The sequence below is a fragment of the Beta vulgaris genome, chromosome 5, assembly GCF_026745355.1.
Source record: "Beta vulgaris subsp. vulgaris cultivar EL10 chromosome 5, EL10.2, whole genome shotgun sequence".
Taxonomy (NCBI): domain Eukaryota; kingdom Viridiplantae; phylum Streptophyta; class Magnoliopsida; order Caryophyllales; family Amaranthaceae; genus Beta; species Beta vulgaris.
This window is the reverse complement of record NC_079206.1, coordinates 42,482,242-42,495,915: the sequence shown is the minus strand read 5'-3', so window position 1 is coordinate 42,495,915 and position 13,674 is coordinate 42,482,242. Positions and strand designations below refer to the sequence as shown.

The following is a 13,674-nucleotide window of genomic DNA, read 5'->3' as shown; positions in this document are numbered from 1 at the left end:
TATTATTATCATTATTTTATGTTTTCGGATTTTAAGTTTAAGTTGAGCGGTATTTTGCCAAATAGGAAGCGAAAGTCGATTTCCCAACTTTATCCCTTTGCGGTTCATTGTTGAGATTATCAAAATCTCATTTTCTTATCTCTCCCTCTCTCGAGCCTTCTGTTCACTCTCAAGTCAAAAAACTCCAAATACCCCAAAACCCCTCCAAACTATTTCTCTCTCTCCCGTGAAAGAAACCCCCAACCCGGCGAAAACCCGACCCCTCTCTCTCCTGTATTCGCTGCCTTCTCGTCGGGATTCGGTTGCTCGTCGGTGTCCTTGCTGCTCGCCGGCGCCTTGTCGCCTGCCAGCTACATCTCCCTGCTTTCTCTCTCTTCTTCGTCCTCGTGCCTGCCCTGTTCATCGGACCTGCTGCTGCTCGTCGATGCACTGCTGGCGTTGGTGCTTCTACGCTGGCTCGATGTGTCGCCGCACCACCCTCATGCCTCGCCGGACCTGCGACCACACATCTTTTTCCTTCCCTCTCGATGACTCCTCTGTTCTCGTTGGTGGTGGTCCGCACCACCGCTGCTGCTCGTCGGTGCTCTACCGCGCCGAAGCCTTGAAACCATACTGTCCCTTTGTTCTTCGCTGCTCTCATGAGCAGAGGTACTAACTTATGGTCCTTCCTTTTGATCTTAATTTCCTTCCTTTGAATCATGATAATGGTTGATAATTTGATGATGAATTGTGATTGATGATTATGTGGTATTAATGGGGCTGAACTATTGTTGTTCGGTGAATTTGTTAATATTAAATTGGATTGTGTTTATATTGATTGATTTTATGAATAGAGTACCATTGTATTGTTGTGAATTGTTAGTGGGAAATGCATATTGGATATGCACTCAAACTTGGTTGATAAATTAGATTGATGTAATGTTTTTTTTTGCGGAAGATTAGTAAATATAAATTGTTGTGGATAACAAATTGGGATTGTTTTTGTTAAGTAAGTTACATAGATAGAATTAGATTAATGAAGGTAGTTAATTTGATGAAGGATGGAATTGGAATGATATGAGTTAGTAAGAAGTAGTTCAAATATCTTTAGTTTAATGTTGATAGAAAATTTCTAATAAATGTGGTAGTAATCCAAGTTTATGGTTGAAGTATAAGTTAAAAGAATAGTAATTAAGAAGTGTATGATGCTCATGTGTTTAGTTAGTTTTCTCCTATTAAGTTAGAAAGATAATTAACTAGTCCTTATTAGTAATGTGAAGAGTACTTGAGTTAGTTTTATTAACTATGGATTCGATTAATGAAGACGTGGTTAATAAAGTCGACTTATTTGACTAGTGACTCACTAAAGTGAATTAGTGTGTGTGTTTAACTACATAAATCAAAGTGAGTTAAGAATTACTTTGAAGAAGTCCCACATAGATAATGGAATTATTTTAATGTGATAAACTCGCTATGTATGACCATGAGTATGATATGTACTTGGTTTTACTACTGATTATGTTAATAAGAACTCAACTAATGGTATAACTTGGATCATATTTAGTTACTTGTAATTAACCTATGATCGATGAAACTTGAGTTGTGTGTTTTTGGTTAACTCTCGTTAGTTAATTTTAACTGAGAAACTTAGTAATATTGTTGTGGGATTTGTTGACATGATTAATTACCACCAGTTGTGTTTATGTTGATAATTGGAATTGAAAAGCATATATGTATCGATTTGAAATATGTATTTATAAGAGTTAGACGATTATGGTTATCTACAGGGGAAATCACTAGGTTGGATACAAGTTGCTAATTACTTTAATAGTCTTGATTATTGGAGGATGATTTTGGAATGGACTATCATTCGGAATTATGAAGGAGATTGTAATGTTAGAATTGTTATACATTGGTTAAGGATTTGAGTGCAAGATAGAAATCAGTTTATTGAGGTTTATTTACGAGTCGAGCTAGCTTTATATTCTCAATATAATTGTTGGTAGCACAATTAGGTGCTTGATTTAGGTACGGTTGTGAGTTATGTTTAGTTTGTTTAGTTTTATAATTTGGAATTGTGATTATGAATTGGGATACAAGTCGATGTAGCTAATATCATCGAAGTTATAGATATTAATTAAGGATTAAGGAAATTAGAATGTTAAAGGTTGATCATTTGTGAATTGGGAATAAGTTACGATTACGTTTTTATAGTTTAGATTAGTCTAATTTTGGTTATTGATTATCAATGTTATTTTGAGGTGATTGATGGAGGATGGCTATGTAGACGTATATAATTCAAGATGACATGGGAAATCAAGTCATCATGCTTTGAGGTTTCGCATAATTGTTATAGAGTGGATGTAACCTTTATGTTCAGCAATATATATTTAAATGCTCCTGTGTGCGTTATATTGAATTTTAGATATCATATATCGTTTGTGGTAATAGCCATGATTATAGATCCATCTCTATGAGTTAGTTGTGAATTGCTATTGGATTATTATAAAAATGTTCTTTTTGTTCACATTGGAGTTTTCCGAAAATACTATGTTTCTTAAAATATGATTTGGTATGATAATGAGGAAATGATTCAGATATGAGTTAAGACCAGATAAGGTCGAATATGGTTTATATTATGAGTATTGAGGATTTAAATATGAATCATTAAATATCTTATTTTATAAATATGAAAGTGAGGCATGAATAGGCACCCCGAGTTAGGGCGGGTAGAGCCCCTAGCTGTTGCCTTCCAGGAGGGGCGAATTCCTGGCGTTATAGGACATGTCCGGGTAAGTCTTGCAAGCATAACAATAAAAGGATGGGTGACGACCCTCAATATTTTGGAGACAGCTGGTACTGCGTGGTACCCCTCTCCACTCGCGTTCATGCCAAACTATTGGATTTTGTGAAAATATAGTAACTGAGTTGAAAGGTTGATTAAATGAGAATATAGAAACATGTCATTGTTGAGAGTCATCTTATTGAAGTTTGTTACTATATGATTGATGAAATATTATGGAACGTGTAATTTGGAAATGTAATATGTATGTTCAAAAAGAATATTGCTGCTAAGTATTCTATGATTGGTGTGATTGTTGAACTTATGTTGATTGTGTGAGAGTCGTTTTCAAGTAAAAACCACCAAAGCATGTGTTACTCTTGTTTACGGGTTAGTACTCAGCTTTGCTGATGTGTATATGTTGTTTTGTCATTTATGTGGCCTGTCACTTGGTGGGTGGCAGTATCTTGAATGTTTCAGGTTGAAGCCCGTGAGTTATCCTTTTGCAAGTTGAAGCTAATACAAGTTGGAGCAGTATTATAGTTGCTATCGAAGTGAGGACGCTTGACTTTGTAATAGTTAATTGTTTATAATCTATAGTTAATTCTACATTTAAGAGTCGCTAGTTAGTGCTCCTGATTCTCTATCGGTTGTTGCTCCGCGAAAGCGTTGAGGTTGTTGAGCTTTGGGATTTGGAAATATTTTATAAATTGAAATTGCAACAGGTTCATATTATTTCTCGCTTTAGCGTTGTCCTATTTTCAAAGGAAACTCTACCGGATTTTCTGTAGAAATTTATGGGAATAGAGTCTGAGAATCAGAGCGTAGTTATAATAGTTAATTTATTTGAATAGAGTTGGGAATTGAGTTCCACAGTCTCCGATATAGTTCGGTGAGTGTGATGGTGATAGTCCGAGTTACCTCGACGAGAGTCTCTTTCGCTGTGCTTAATCCTTTGTAAGCTGGTCGGGAAATTCGGGCTGTTACACTTCCTCCTCCCCTTCCCCCCTTTAGTATCGATCTTCCTTGGGCCTCCCCCTCCCCTTCCCCCCTTTAGTGTTCGATCTTCCTTGGGCCTCCCCTACCCCCTTCCCTTGCTTAACAGTTTAGGTATCCCCCTCCCCCATCCCCTCTAATAAATTGAGTCAGTGTACCCTCTTTTCATTTTCACTACATATTCTGTTGTTTAATTTCTTTTTGTCTTGCAGTTTTCTGAAAGTTAATCGGCGTTGATAACGTCGTAGGATTATGTTTTGGGATTATATCCTTTGTCTTGCTTATGTTCCTAGTTTAAGCTTTAGTTTAGGTCTATTCAGATCCAGCTATGAATTGGTAGGGGCTCAAGTATTGGGTAAAATGAGAGGTAATGGCTCCAGTAATCTTGTTTTGGTTCGATCTTCTAGATTAGAGAGGCCGCGGTGGGTTCTTCGGATCTGTTGCTTGGGCGAATTATTTTATCATAATTCGCACGAAGTTCTTGTGATGACTTCCATAGTCATCACACTCGAAAAATTCATCTTGTGGGAGGCCCCCCAATCTTATTTGGGGCAAGTTTCGACCTCCACCCTTTTAGAGTTTCAGTCTCGTGAGACTAACCTCTTGGTACCCTCTAAACAGGGTCAGAAGTTACCAATGGACGTAGCTTCTTTGTTACTTTTTTCAGTAAGATCCCAAGAAGCCGCTTCTAATCAAGGGCCTTGGGATCTGCGGCAATCTATTTCTGAAAATTGTATGGGTGTCATCTCTCAACAGGTTTCCGTTCATATTGTGTCTTCTTCTACAAGGCATGGTCCCCAACTCCTCCTATCATTGTTCATGCTATCTTTAAGCCGGTCTGGATATGTAATAAGTTACTTTTGTCCCTTAGAATATGTACGCAAAGAACCTCTTCTAGCTTCAATTTGCTTTGTTTTATGTCCGGTTGTACTACCGCTAGGATGTACTCCTATTTTTACTTAATGCAAAATTTTACCCGTTGTCAAAAAAAAAAAAAAAAAAAAAGCACCATCAAGTACTCAATAAATAATCTATCACTTGTCATTTAATATCAAACCTCTTATACTTAAATTGTCCCTCCTTTAATATTCTCTTAGTTTATTTGATATCTCCTCTTAGAGAAGGGTGTTGTAACAAATTATTGTATCCAATCAAAAGAATAATATCAAAACCGTTTATAGTCTCATGAAAGAATGGATTTCCTCCAATCAAACAGTTTCTGAAGAAACATTTACAAGCACAGAAATCTGCGAATTAGTGCTACTTGCATGAGCTGCAGATTCATCCTTGTGAATCTTATTACTATCATAAATTCCACTACCATTTGAAGAAGTAAGTGATTCACATCCATTGAAAACAGCAGCCGCGTCCTTGGACATGTCTATTATCTCATCATCATCATCATCAATACTCCCTTCCCCCTTTACATTTCTTAAACATTCAAGCACCTCGTCCATAGAAGGCCTTGAATCACTGGTTGCTTCGAGGCATCGAAAAGTGAGGTCTGCCACAGCAACCACTTCCTCCCTAACCTTACAATCCAACTCAAATGCGAGTTTAGGATCAACAAATTCGGTCCAAGCACGTTTTAGGATCCTGTCAGTAGCCATACTTGACAAATTGATCTCATGGCGACTCCTGTTCCTGTCAACTGCAGACTTTCCTGATATTAGCTCTGCCAAAACAACCCCAAAACTGTAAACATCACTTTTATTGGTTAACTGGTAACATTGATGATACTCTGGATCAACATAACCTGGGCTTCCTTGTGGTGTGGTTGATATATGGGACACATCCAACGGGAAAAGACGAGAGAGACCAAAATCTGCTACTTTGACTGAGTAATTAGCATCAAGAAGGATGTTCTTTGTTTTCACATCACGATGGATAACATCGGAGGCATGGAGGTAAGCCAAAGCACTCGCGGTTTCTATAGCAATTCTTAGCCTCACAGGCCATGGAAGGGGTCTGGACTCTGGCTGCTTTACATGCAGGTGATCAGCAACCGTGCCATTTGGAACATACTCATATACAAGCAGGAGCTCACGGCTCCTACGAGTGGTACATCCATAGAGTTTTACCAGATGATGGTGATCCAGGCGGGTGAGGATCTCAAGCTCGTTCATGAATTGCGCTACTTGTTTGCTGTGCTTTTCATAGAGACGTTTGATTGCAACCTCTCGCCCATCTTGCAATTTTCCTACCAAATGTATGTAAAAAAGTCATATAAACATAAAATTCAGCTTGTAATCTGTTTCAACATTTTGGTTTGAAAATACATCAATCTTTTCGGTTTTCTGTTAGTCTTGTTTTAGTGACATTCGAAAGTAAATCAGTTATAGTTGATCTGTAAAATATGAAATGACTTTCTAATATTAACAATATGTCCTCAAAATTAGTATTATTTGAAATGATCTGCTCTAGTAATACCAAACATTCAAACAACTATTATTTGTAGAAAAATTGCTCTCCTTTTATACACCTTTCTCTTGAGAATTCAAATTTTAGTAATTAGATTCTTAGAGATTTGTATTTCAAGAAATAAACTTTATTTACCTACCATAGTATACAGTGCCGAATCCTCCTTTCCCAAGTTCTTTAGAGAACTCAAAACTGTTTGTAGCTTGTTGAAGCTCCTCATATGAAAATAATTGAGCTCCAAAATATGAACTTTTCTCTTCAACACTAGTTGAGAGCTGAGAGATTTTCTGAGAGGGCAAGAATGAGGAAGAATGGTAATCTTTTTTACTTCGTACAAACACAAATAATGTGATCGTGATGAACAGACAGCCAGCTGCAGCTCCTATTCCTGTATCAGAAGTGGTTTTATGCAACTCAATGATGTTAAAAGAATGATATTGGCTTAGTACAGTTAAACCAAAAGGTTATGCCTTGTATACAAAATTGTCACCTATTCCGACCTTAGCTTCCAGGGTCAAGCCTTTATCTGTAATGTACACAAAGTACTCAAAACATTAGTGAGTTGAACTGTGTAAAAACAATTAAACAAATCAATTTTATGTTTAGAGAACGAAGAGTAAGATGAATTGAAGTAGGGTGACTCCTTTATCTAAATCTAACTATTGTTTTCAAGATTTTTACGATCATCAGAAAACAGAACAAAGACTTATTGCAGATTAATCCCTTGCATATAAGCAAAACTGAGTTAATTATGGAAAAACCTGAAGGGGATATAGAGGGCCTACTTGGTGCTTGATCAGTTGGGAAATGAGGACAAACTGTAGGATATGATCCACTTTTGCAAAAGCAAGTAGACTGACCCAAAGTTATATTATATCCACAATAATATCCACCTGAGACGTAACAATCTTGGCAATGCCCTTGATCAATTACCCATTTGATCTCAAAGCCTCTCTTTAATACATCGTCAACAGTCAATGAGTGATCATACAAACCTTCTAGCGCGTTTTCAAAGACAGGCGCATACAACTTGACCTTACATATTTCATCAAGGTAGTGCACCCAGTTTTCCGTTATCACAAAAACAGAAAGACGATCAGGGTACCTGTCTGCACAAGAGAAGCTAAATGGCGCGCTTTCAAGAAGTTTCGACTCAGCACAATCATAGAACAAAGTAGCATTTTTAACAGTTGATGTGTAGTTGAAGAGGGCCAAATCCAAGGTGGTATTATGCAAGTCCAATGATCCTGGTCCTGGTCCTGGACATTGGCCTTGTGATAATTCTTCCTGAACTAATTTGAAACTGCTGGTGTTGTAATTGATGTCGATGATAAGGTAAGTTCGAGACATAATGTTTATCTTCAAATTCTTTTCATCACAGGAAATCTTAAATGCGGGATGACCACAATATTCAGGACGTCCATTTCCCCAAAATGGGTAAAATATCTTAAGCTCTGACTTCCCACAAGTGCTTGAGTTCAAAATACAAGCTTCATATTTTGGGTCAAGATATTGATGTGGTGATGAAGGAGATGGATCAACATTATTGCAAAGAAGTATGAATATTATGGAAAGTAATGGAAGAGGAGATCTTAGAAGATTTAGATGCATCTAGAAATGAATTTAAGTGGCAAATAATAAGCCGGCAAAGGGTAGGAGAGTGAAAGTTGTAAGAGATGATAAGAAGACTTCTTTGGTGATGATGAATAATATGTGCTAGCTCGTAGTAATACTAAATCACCTGATATTATCAAAGAAAGTGCTGCAGACGAATTTTTTATGATAAAAATATTATATAGTACTAAGATTTTAGTCGGCAGCACGATTCAAAAATTATTACGAATTTTGTCAAAACTTGTATATCTAGCTAGTCAAGCCCCCACATTTCCTTCCCAACCTTTCCCACTCATATGAAATCAGTACCGTCTCCGTTTCTTTTAAATTTACACGGTTTGCGTTTTATGTTTACCAACGTAAACTTTTGACCACTGCATCTGTCTAAAAATTGAGAATTGCTGAAATATGCAGAGTAGGAGTGAAACACAAGAATGTTCGCTTGAATTAATCATCCGTACACCGGAAACCTGAAAGACAAGGTTAGATCACTACTCTAAAAGTTGCTCCGGGATCGCCCCTCAGACACTCAAGTCAGTTGAGATAGAGAGAGAAAGTCTCGAGAGAGATACTCTAGTTTGTTAAGTGAGAATTCAATAGATGTCCATTGATGAGACATATGGTATTTATAGCGTTGGAGATTCCCAGAAAAGCAACATTGATCGGATGAGCTTTCTTGGGATCAATGGCTATGTTGCCTTTTCAGCCCCATATGTGGATCCCTGGATAACCTGGAACTAGGTCAACTATCAAGTGGGACTCACGGTGCCACCTGTACATACATCAATTTCTGGTGATGTGGCGTAGATATTAAGTGGGCCTATTGAGCCCAAACAAGTAGCCCCACACCATGGAGGTGGGAACACTGCGGCACGACCCGGTGGCATGCATCCGTAGTGGTACAGGAGCCTTTCATTGGCCTTTCTTTTGGCCGACCGACCTTTGGCTAGGCCCTCGTATGGTTGAGCGAGCGGAACGCCACACGGACGAGGGGATAACAAGCTTCACGTTGTCCGAGTGGGTATTGACCGGTTTCTAATTGTATATAGATAAATAGGGAGAACGGCTCGACAAAGGAAAGGACATCTCCTGTTGGCCAACTGGGGTTGAACGCCACTCCGACGAAGGGCTAATGATTCCCATGCATGCTGTTTGAGTGGATGTCGTTTGGAACTTAGTTATATTTGGGTAAGTATAGAGCGACTCAGCAAAGGGGGAGGGTTTCCTGTTGGTTGAGTGGTTTGTACGACGCTCCAGTGAGGGGCTAATATGCCCCATGCTATTCGAGTGGGTACTTTTGGGTACTTAGCCATATTTGGCTAAGTATATAAGTGACTCCGTAAAGGAGGAGGATCTCCTGTTGGCCGAGTGGGTCGTATTCCACTCGGATGAGGGACTAATGAGCCCCACACTATCTGGGTTGGTACTCTTAGATACTTAGCCACATTTGGCTAAGTACAGAAGCGACTCAACAAAAGAGAGTGTAATCCCCCACAATTTTAAAGAATTTTCATAAATATATTAAAGTATTTATGTAGTTATATTTAAATCCAAATGAGTTGGGAAAATGATTTGACTTTTAAAAGGGTTGACTATTTTAAAAGTCAACTGAAATTATTTTTCATAGCTTAATAAAATTTGAAATATTTTAATTAAGTATGTTTTAATAAGAGTTTTAAATATTAAAAGTATATTGAAAAGGTAGTTAATGGAATCGAAAGCCCAAAAAGCGATAAAAGGGAAATAGTCATTTGATGACTAAAGTTTTAAATAGCCCATCTTATTAGTCATCAAGTTTCATTAATTAAAATCTCTTTTCTTAAGCCCACAAGTAAAAGCCTTTATATAAATATCCTAAAAACCCAAAATATTTTCACCCTACACTTTATTTTCCTTCTCTTCTCACGTGTTTCTCTTTCTCTCTACTCGGCATTCTCTCTCTCCTCCTTGTGCGTCGTTTTCCTTCGATTTCTCTCTCAAAAGTTTGTTTCTTCTTCTTCAAGTAACGTTTCTTGTTCAACAAGAAACGTCACAAATCTTTTCAAGAGCCAAAATATTGCTGCCGCCGGTCCCTCCCTGCTGCCACTGCTGTCCGACGCCCCTTTTTACTCCACTGTTGTGGTTGTTTTCTTTCTTCCTCTCTAAGATTTCATTAAAGTACTTGTTTTTATGTTATTTTATTATTATTTATCATATTTGCAAATTAAATTACTGTTTTATATGAATATTATTAAAATAAATTTCAGATTTATTATGTTAAGTTTATTTTAGTTTTAATCATGAAATTTATAGTTTTTAGGATTTTAATTGCTAGAAACTATATATATAAAGTATAAATCATGAGATTTACTTAGTACGTAATTTTATACATATTGAATATATTTTTAGAAGATTTATTAAATATTATAAGTGCTGTAATTTCAGAAAAATAAGTATTTAGAGAGTCTTAAAGGATTTTTAATCACTAGAATAGTTGTACTATACTAGGGATTAAAAATAACGAAAGTTTGATACACAAAAACGATTTTAAAACACGTTTAAGGGGGTTTTGATCGTTTTAAAGTTGCTGTAATTTTTAGTTCGAGATATTCATTTTCATTACTTTATTTTCTAGGCGGAGATTTCGTTGTAGGAGACTTTTAGCGAGTAAAAGTGGCTACCGATTGGTATATACAAGGTACGTACATCGTCTACGTGCTATGTGATTTAGAAGCATGCTCTAAGAGTATTTTATTTATTAGTATCATGTATAGGACTCTATTTGTTCATATATATGATGACTGGAATTATTTTACATGTTATATGCCTGTGTGCAACATGTGATCTAGAAGTGATTATGATTATAAATGTTTGTATGGAAGGTTGATGCAAGCATGATAAGTTAAGTTTATTTATTAATTCGTGAGTGAATTAATATAAGTTAAAGTGGATCATGTCTTACATGTATTCTTTGAGTATTATTTATTATCTAATAAGGACCGTGCACCTTATTTGGTAAGCTACAAGTTCTACCTATATAAAGGTAAAATTTATTTTTGGCTAGGTTCAACAAGTAAGTTGGTAAAGGTAAAAAAGGAGTTTAAAGAGTCTTGGTTGATGAGTTGTGATCACTTGTTAATCCAAAGATAAAAAGAGATTCCGTTATGATTGTTTGAGTATTAGTTATGTGTTGCTTGTTTGTTGTGTCAACACAAGTAATAAAATCTATTTAACGTAAAGCGAAACGAGAATAAGTAATAGACTTTAGACTGGTGCACGTCTAGAGTTGGACACTAAGGGTTGGAGTACATGGTGGTAGCCCATGGCTTTTCTAGGAATGGATTGATCACCATCCCTCTTTCAGTTTAAAGGTTCCTCGATATCGCAGGTCATTCTGGATTACGGAGTCATGACCGTATTTCCTATTTTTAGATAAGTCAACTCGTCCAATAACTATTCCATTTAAAGAAAGAAATATTATTTAGAATCTAGTTCAGTAAAGTTGTCTGCAGATTATTTTATGATTATGCTATTATTTATCCCTGCATGTTATGATTGTAGTATCATGTTAGGATTATTTATGTCTGATATGTAGTACTCAGCTTTGCTGATTACGTGCTTGTCTGTGTGTGTGATCATGGCTTTGCCTATTGATCCTGTGATGATCCTTTGGGTGAGCAGAGTCGAGAAAGCACTGACATTACAGGTTCGCAGATGCATCTCATTGGGAATCTGGAATGGAGAGACTCATTGTATTACTAGTATTATTTAAGTCGCTTTCGTAGGAACATGTGTTTTCAGACATTACTTTTAAGTTGGTGTGTTTTAGTTTCAGATATTATCATTGATTTTATAAGTTTTAATAAAGTTGATTTTTAGTAAGTTGTTTTTCGCTGCAAAATTCTGAGTAAGCCGAAACGTTATCACACGGGCGATAATGCCTGGGTAATTCTCTAATGTTATTATAAAAAGTATTTTCTAGAAAAGAGAGAATTATCGAGGTGTTATAGAGAGGGGATGACATGTTGGATGAGTGGGTTGGATACCACTCGGATGAGGGGCTAATGAGTCCCATGCTGTCTGAGTGGGTACTCTTGGGTACTTAGCCATATTTGGCTAAGTATGGAAGTGACTCGACAAAAGAGAGGGGATGACATGTTGAATAAGTGGGTTGGACACCACTCGGATGAGGGGCTAATAAGTCCCATGCTGTCAGAGTGGGTACTCTTGGGTACTTAGCCATATTTAGCTAAGTACAGAAGCGACTCGGCAAAGGAGTGGGATCTCCTGTTGGTCGAGTTGGTTGGACGCAACTCTAATGAGGGGCTAATGAGCCCCATGCTGTCAGAGTGGGTACTCTTGGGTACTTAGCCATATTTAGCTAAGTACAGAAGCGACTCGGCAGAGGAGTGGGATCTCCTGTTGGTCGAGTTGGTTGGACGCAACTCTAATGAGGGGCTAATGAGCCCCATGCTGCCGAGTGGGTACTCTTGGGTACTTAGCCATATTTCGCTGAATACAGAAGCGACTCAGCAAAGGAGGGGGGGGGGGGATAACCTATTGGCCGAGTGGGTTGGACGCCACTCGGATGAGGGGCTAATGAGCTCCATGTTGTCCGAATGGGTACACTTAGTCATATATGACTAAGCAGTGAGGCAACCTGGCAATGGAGAGGAGGTCTCCTTGGGCCGAGCTGGTTGAAAGCCACCCGGATGAGGAGTAAATGGGATCCATGCTACCCGACCAAGTGCCATTTGGAGTTTATGCTTTCATGAGGTGGAGAGGGAAGGCTTAATTTTGTTGGAGCAGATGTGTCCGGTCGAAGAATTAGGTTTAGAAGAGATTTAGGTTAGAGAAGAGAGAGATTTGAGAGAGGGGATTAGGTATGAGAGAAATGAGGAGGCTTAATGGGAGAGAAACCTAATTCATCAATTTCAGTAAGGTTGATGCAACCCTAGTCCAGTGTGAGGGTAGGTTGGTAAGGGATGGCTGAACTTAAACTTTTTTGGGATTATACTTGTGCCTTAGAAAGATTGATAATTAAGAATTTGGGTATGTTGGGTTGTTGAATTTGAGCATATTAATTCCATTTTTATTAGGTTGTATGAAGGTTGCTGTAATTTTACTAATATTCACTGATTTTTAAAACTAAGGGTCTTTTTTCTTGCTTTGTTGCAATTTGTATTGTTAATGATATGTTTTGGATGGTTTTAAAATATGATAGACATCTTGATTACCATAATGAACCTTGCTTGAATGAAGTGAGTTGAAATGTTTCGTGAAATATCCTTAACACTCTAACTTGACCATAAAATGTTATTAGATCAATTAGCTTATTTTTGGATTTTGATTTGCGTAAGCATGTTTGTATTAAGTATTTCTTCTCCTCAAGCTTACATTTTGTCCCAAGTGAAATGTTTTTCTGCTATGTTCAAATCTATATTTAGCATATGATGATTTCTTCGGATTCCCCTTAAAGACTTAATGGATGATGCGAACTCCAAGTATCTGTTGCGCAAAATTGTTTTTGTGATCCATTTGTTTATAGTTATTTTTCGGAATCTCCATTGCAACACTTCATGGTTAAGACCTGAATCAATGAGTATTTCGATGAATTTCTGGGATTCTCCTTTCCTTTCTATATTTCTGAAATTTGCACTTCACTATTGAGTTTTTAGGGGTCCCCATGTTGAACTTTATGGTTAATGTAAATCCTCAACTGTAGGAGTATTTGTGCGTCTTTGTGATTTCTTCCCTTTTGAGACTTGATTTCTGATGCAAACTTTGAGTATTTGATCCACCAAATTGTTTTTTCTATGTTTCAAACTTATTATTGTGTACTACTAGAGCCGATTTTCCCTTTCAAGACACAATTTATGTTGTACTCTTGACTATTGGAGTAA

General features: G+C 37.3%; 1 protein-coding gene and 1 non-coding gene across 2 annotated transcripts; one reads left to right on the top strand and one right to left on the bottom strand.

The window, feature by feature from the left end:
- Positions 1–4,892: 4,892 nt before the first annotated feature.
- LOC104893612 (LEAF RUST 10 DISEASE-RESISTANCE LOCUS RECEPTOR-LIKE PROTEIN KINASE-like 1.2) lies at positions 4,893–7,905 on the bottom strand. Its single transcript, XM_019249613.3, has 4 exons — positions 6,964–7,905; positions 6,669–6,704; positions 6,318–6,566; positions 4,893–5,957 (listed from the first exon to the last, which is right to left on the bottom strand). Exons 1-4 carry the CDS (start codon positions 7,787–7,789, stop codon positions 4,966–4,968), a joined length of 2,103 nt encoding a protein of 700 aa, XP_019105158.1. The 5' UTR covers positions 7,790–7,905; the 3' UTR covers positions 4,893–4,965.
- A 5,310-nt stretch (positions 7,906–13,215) lies between these two features.
- LOC125498082 (small nucleolar RNA snoR60) lies at positions 13,216–13,287 on the top strand. Its single transcript, XR_007274848.1, has one exon. It is a non-coding gene; the product is annotated as a small nucleolar RNA snoR60 (small nucleolar RNA).
- The last annotated feature ends 387 nt before the right edge of the window (positions 13,288–13,674 follow it).